Source organism: Aedes aegypti, chromosome 3, assembly GCF_002204515.2.
Source record: "Aedes aegypti strain LVP_AGWG chromosome 3, AaegL5.0 Primary Assembly, whole genome shotgun sequence".
In the NCBI taxonomy this organism is placed as follows: domain Eukaryota; kingdom Metazoa; phylum Arthropoda; class Insecta; order Diptera; family Culicidae; genus Aedes; species Aedes aegypti.
Window position 1 is genome coordinate 350,160,097 of NC_035109.1, and position 6,584 is coordinate 350,166,680.

Below are 6,584 nucleotides of genomic sequence, written 5' to 3' on the forward strand. Positions count from 1 at the left end.
CTTCATGACCCGTAGGCTCTACGCGTATGATTGTTCATTATTTAGGCTAAATATACCTGTTTATACCTGTACATCAGAAAAAAAAAACGAAAAACGACTACGGATATCTTGCAGCGTAAAGTTTAAGTGATCAAATATTCATCCTCTCTTCGACCCTGCACTATAATAACCTCCTAATATAACGCCGAGCTAAAGATTCTTTCTAGCGTTACAAAATCTGAACAAGAAACCATTTTCAAATACTTCCCATAATTTATGCACGGAGACGGAATTCAACTCAATTTTGGGTTGTTTCAACGCAATTCCGTAGTTGAGCCCAATAACTCAATTTTGGCTAAATTTCCAAGGTCCCCACTAGGTAGTTTGGCTTTAATTCCATTAGAAAAATATACTTAATTTTGGGTTGATTTAACGCAAAATTGAGTTCTTTCGACCCAAACATAAGAAAAGTTGCATTTACCCAAATTTGGCTTATTGGGCCAAAGTACCCCCATTGGGTGGATGCAGCTCTCTCTATTTTTGACAACATTCGTGTGGGAGAAAGAGAAAACCGAGAGATTTTGGGTTGAAACTATAATCGATATACTTAATTTTGGGTAAAGTAAACTCAAAAATTAGGTAAAAATATTTCTCCGTGTGCGAAGCAAAACAGATTCCACTTTCTACGTAATGTAACCCAGCATAAACAGCTGCCCAACTCTCCAGACCAACGCCCTCCAAGATCCAAGGTGCTGCTGCCTTACGTTCAAAACTTCTTTCCTCAAAGTCTGTTTATCAATTCCGAACTCTATTGCATACTACAATACCAATCAGACCCTATTCCTGACAAGACAGAGTCACAACCCCAATGTGATGGATTTACCCACAACCTTGTCATAACCCCTCTTACGTTTCGCTATCCTCGGAAGTCACCCATATTGATGCTTGGCAAAAAATATCAGTATTCAATCCACAAATCCCAGATTACACCACATTACGTTGGTCCGTTTGGCGTCGCCGGTGGATACCTGTTCTGACATTCTTTTCTTTCAAACCCCATTTCAAGCCTGTCCCCCCACTTTATCAATAAGAATGTTGACGAATCACGATAATCTGAAGATCGTGACCAGAACGGAGGTAGGATTTATCACTAGGGACCAACCACCACCACTACTATTGAGTCAATAAATAATAAAATAAAATAAATTTGAAAAAGTTGGAAAATCTAATCTCCCGTATCTTTCTTACCATAAAAATAGTGTTCTGTGAAATTTTCAGCTTTCTAGCTGGAGATTTAAAGGTGGCCCAAAGACGATGAAGGTTTAAATGGAAATTACTATGGAGAAATTTTGAAAAATGTTCCAAACACGTTAGAACTGGATTGCAAGAACAAACTTATCATCCCTTAGTGAAAACTAAATCTTAATACCATAATGAAGAAATTTGCTGAGGAGAGCAATTCAGCTTCCTATGGGATTATAACCCTTCAAACATCTACAAAAATCTCAAGCAAAATTAGCTCAAAGAGCATGTATTTCTTCAGCAACATCCTTAAGGTCTAAAGAACGACTCAACAACTAAGGTTCCTCCAGTTACAAAAAGGAGCGTCCGCAAAAGCAAAAGAAACTCTGGGCCACAATACTTACCTCGGCGTTCAGATGATCAAAATCTATTATCAGAATTCCGTTATCATACGGAAAACTTTAACATTCATCGACAGGCTTAGGTTCTGCGTTTCACCGGAATTTCGGATCTCCTGCACTTTTCACCAACAACAATTTTGTTATCTTTTCTTCTCATCCTTTCTTTAATTCACATATTCCCAAAGTGATTTTCCTTAAATCTGCATAGTTCTTAGAATGTATAACTGCGCCTGGACAATGGGGCACTCATCCAACAGCGAACCACATACGACCAGCCAAGTAACCGTACAGTAAAACAAAAACCGTATCCCGAAAACGAGTTTAACGGTACGATTTCTGGTAGCGAGCGCGGGCACCTGGACCTCCGAACTTCTTCGGTTCGCACCGACGGGGATCGGCAACCAGCAGGGTGCGGTCGTACTGGGTCAGGATGTCCTTCAGCTCCTTGCGGGAAGCTTCATCCACGTACTTCTGGTAGAAGGAAACCAGGGCCTTGGAGATGGCCTGGCGGATGGCGTAGATCTGGGCGACATGACCACCACCGGAAACGCGGATCCGGATGTCGACGCCGGCGAACTTTTCCTTGCCGAGCAGCAGCAGCGGCTCCTGGAGCTTGTACTGCAGAACCTTGGGTTCGATCTGGTCCAGAGGGCGGCCGTTCACCCGCAGCAGACCCTTTCCGCGCTTGCAGTACGCAACGGCGGTGGCGGTTTTCTGGAATTAATGGGAACGGTGATTAGCATTTATGTTACAATAGGGAGGAACGGTCACAGTAGAATCTTGATTTGGTGCAATGGTTTCACTTTCAGGGCTGGTAGCAATCAAGTAGCAAAATAATAATGACTTTCGTAGGGTGGCCACTAAATTTTCGTTATGAAATTTTCGCTGTAATCAGGGTAGGCAGGGCTGGTAGCGACTGATTGTCTTCAAATTACGAACTTTACGAGACCTTTTGCCTGTAAAATGAAACCAAACAAGAATCCATGAAACCATAGTTTGATTTCTCATAGAATCAGACCAAACATTTCTTTAAGAATATTTGTAAGACTTATTCTGGAAATTCCTCGTGATATTGCAAGTAATACCGAAGACAACATATGTTTTCGTCTCTGGTAATACTGCTCGTATTACTGAATGCTTTTATATTTTATTCAACAATTTTATAAGAAATCATTCTAGTTGTTTGCTTAAGATTCAGATATTACTCCGAAGATTTCAAGAGTTTATTTAGTGATTATATTCCATGGAAACTCTTCCAAGAACTTTCCTAAGGAATTCTTTGCAGAATTTTGTTAGGGATATCTGAAGGATGTAACATGGACTTTTTCAAGCATGAAAAATACTGGAGAAAATCTTGAAGAAATCTTAGGAAGATTATGTAATCTTCCTAAGATTTCTTCAAGATTTTCTCCAGTATTTTTTTGATATATTTCTCAAAGAAATCTGCAAAGATTTGTCTTGGCATTCTTCTAGGGTCAAGCAAATTAAAAAAGAAGTTGGGTATTTCTGAAGAAAATCTTCAGTAAACCCTGATGAAATTGGGATAAATTACAAAGTCACCCTTGATGAATAAGGATTTCTCGAAAAACTCATAGACTCTCGAGGAAGTTCTAAAAGATTTTCAAGATAAATTTCTAAGATTATAAAAATCAATGGAGGTATAACACCATGCAGGTTTTTCAGAAAGAAATTCTTGAAAAACTTCGGACCAAAGACAAATCCGGACGCAATCCCTTAAAAAATAGTGGATCATTGGAGGATTTTCTGGAAAATTGCTGTAGCGTTAATTGGTGTTTTGAAGATTTCATAGGGATTTTTTTTTTCAAAATATTGAGAAATGTTTGGCAGAACTGCAGGAGTAATGCTAGTATGAAATGCAGGAGAAATTCCTGCAGTTTTTTCTTGGAAGAGTTTCAGTGAGAATCTTTGTAAGATCTGCTAGACTAACTGGAAAATTCGTTTGAAGGCTGAGAGAATGTATGGAAAAATCCTAGTCCTTGGAAAAAAAAATTCAAAGTAATCTCTAAGCAAATTATGGAATGTTCTAATCGCCAAATTGAATCCTGGGACTCAACGATCCTCCCCATTAACAAACATCCTTCCCAGTAACCTTTGTGGAGATGCAGAGGAAAACACGGTCTCCAAATAGCAAAGGTTACACGCTAACATTCCTTCCCCCAATCCCACCTGACTGCAAGGACGTGGCTGACGCCGTTGTTGACCCTGTATAAATAGATGCACATAACTATGCACACTGAAGAAGATTATGGTCAATCTTCTAGTTGATTATTTGTGCATCTTCACTGACTTCGGTCAATCACGGAATAGTAACCATTGATATGTGTAGTCAGTCTAAGCTAAGCTAAGTAATCCCTAAGCAAACTACCGGAGGTAGCAGCGTTGAAGTGCTCAAGAATCTCTTGGAGCAAATTCTAAAGAAATTCCTCTAAGCATTCTTTGAAAAATCGCTTGATGAATTTCTGAAATAATTGGTAGATGAATCTCTAGAAGAATTTCTGGTGATATCCCTGAAGCAGCCCCTGTAATCACTAGAATAATCCTTAAGCTTTTCCTCGAGGAATCTGAGGAGAAATTCGTGAAGAATCAGTTGAATAGTCGCGAGACTATCTCTAATGGTTTCTCTAGAGCCTGTAGAATTTTGCATCAGAATTCACTGAAAGAAGAATAATGAAAAGCGGCCTTCCTTAGCTGAGTGGTTAGAGTCCGCGGCTACAAAGCAAAGCCATGCTGAAGGTATCTGGGTTCGAATCCCGGTCGGTCCAGGATCTTTTCGTAATGTAAATTTCCTTCACTTTCCTGGGCATAGAAAATGGCAACCTTGACAAGGAAAGCTCTCAGCTAATAACAGCTCATAAGAACACTAAGCTGAGAAGCAGGCGTCTGTAAGGACGTTAATGCCAAGAAAAAGAAGAATGAAAAATTAAGACCTTGGAGGACAATTTTGGTTGAAATAGATTTTAGAGACCTTTAATCAAAACGAGGGCTTTTTTTGAGACTTGCATTAAAATAGAAACCAAGTCCAAGACCTTCTACCAGCCCTGAATCTTGGTTTGAATCCGGGAAATATTTCCGGTTTTCAATGATACTAAAACGGAAACGGACCCTGTTCATGGCCCTTTTGATTCTTATTAAGGGTTTTTTGAAACATCTTTTTTGAACATTTTTGTATTGTCTTAGTAAAAACCATGTTTTTGTTGTATCACAAAAATCATATGTTGAACTTGAAATGTACGCAAAAGAAAATTCACGTTTTAACTCACGATTTTTGCCAATTTGCGTGATAGCAAGCAAATTGGCATTTTATTTTGGCGGTAACAGTAAATATTTTCATTGAAAACAACGACAGAATCGCCCGGAAACGTCGATACAATATCCGCCTGCATATCTACATAACGGTCGATCGAAATCCTTCACTTTCCAGTAGTTTAAAGAATAATGTTTCTCTCCTAAATGTAGAACATCTGTATAACAAATATTGTAATGTTGTTTAAGTTTAAAGGAACATTACAGAGTAAGATATTTATCTTTGTTATCAGATTACGAAAATAGTGACCACAACCATATTTCAGTAAACTTTTTGTGACCAAGCCACTAAAAAAAGTGACTCGCTATCAGCCCTGCACTTTTGTTTACTACTCAACATTTAACCTCAAAAAACGTAAATTTTAATGTTAAATTTACTAAACATGATTGGTTCAACGTCGCTGGCCGTTATTATCATGGTTTCGATAGTTTTAGTTGCACAAATTTGAGGACAAGGCCGAGATCAGTCATCAAATTAATACTGAACCGCTTCCAGCTTCCTTCCATACATCCACAGCACCAAGCGTATTCCTCTACATGTGCCACCAAATTCCTCCGAAATTCACTATAATTACCTTGCGTCCGAAGACCTGGACAGCGTTGACGGGTTCCTTGCGTGCCTGGAATGGATAACGAACGCCATTAGATCACCGAACTTCCCATTAAACACCGAAAATTGGTAAAATTCGGAACGAGATTCACCTTCACCATGTCTGATTCTGTACACAAAACCTTCAGAAAAGAAAGGAAGTAGAAACGAGGGCGCTGAACTGAAATCGACCGATTTTGACAGCTAGAAGCTGACAGAGCTGTCAAACGGTGCGGGCTGATGTGGCGCACTTCCGAGTCGGAATCGGTGCGAGGGGTGATGCAACAAGGCAGGCACTTTGAAAATTCATACACTCAGCTTGCAAATAGGTAATTTGAAATTTGTATATGTTTATTTATTCTTACGGTAACTTGTTAGTTTACACTTTTTATCAAGTCAAGGAAATTTTTAAGGAAACTACATATTGAAGTCGAAACTAACAAAATTACTTAATAATGCAAAACAAAATGACTAAAGGAAACAAAAAAAAAAAATGAAACAAAAATATAACATAATTGCAAAAAAGGAACAAAGAAGGTTTAAAGTTAAATTAAATTTTTCATCGTGCTTTTAAAAGACGATAGTGTTGGTTTTTGTTTTGTTTCGACAGGCAATCCGTTCCAGTAGGTGGCTCCGAACACCAGCAGGCTTTTGCCACTCGCCGATGTGTGCCTTGGTATGATGAAACAACGAGTTCGTTCTTGCTGTCCACGTTGTAGATGTTGCCGGATATATTCTGGTTGGTTCCCATAGTAGGCTTGCCTCATGAAAGTACTGATTCGTAGATGATAGTTTGGAAGTAAATCGTGTCCCAAAATTGAGTTGCGAACAGCTACAGTAGAATCACGCCGCCGTAGATTGAAAACGAAACGCACAGCTGATTTGTAGCACCGGTGTAGTTGCTCCTTAAGGCTGGCAGCTAACCCAGGGAAATACACAACATCACCATAAGTGAATATGGGTACCACGACGGCTTGGACCAGCTTTCTCCTCGTTGGAAGTGATAGAACTGGAGCGAAACGACGGAATATGCGTAGTGTATTGTAGGT

General features: G+C 39.3%; 1 protein-coding gene across 1 annotated transcript; it reads right to left on the reverse strand.

The window, feature by feature from the left end:
* Positions 1-1,757: 1,757 nt before the first annotated feature.
* Positions 1,758-5,785, reverse strand: LOC5578123 (40S ribosomal protein S16). The gene is made up of 3 exons (XM_001656770.2): positions 5,649-5,785; positions 5,522-5,566; positions 1,758-2,336 (listed from the first exon to the last, which is right to left on the reverse strand). Exons 1-3 carry the CDS (start codon positions 5,655-5,657, stop codon positions 1,944-1,946), a joined length of 447 nt encoding a protein of 148 aa, XP_001656820.1. The 5' UTR covers positions 5,658-5,785; the 3' UTR covers positions 1,758-1,943.
* Positions 5,786-6,584: the final 799 nt, after the last annotated feature.

Bases quoted from the DNA above. Each gene is read 5' to 3' on its own strand.
- LOC5578123 (XM_001656770.2), bottom strand. The intron at 2,337-5,521 runs GTAATTATAGTG...CATTAATTCCAG, and splicing joins TCCAGGTCTTCGGACGCAAG to AAAACCGCCACCGCCGTTGC.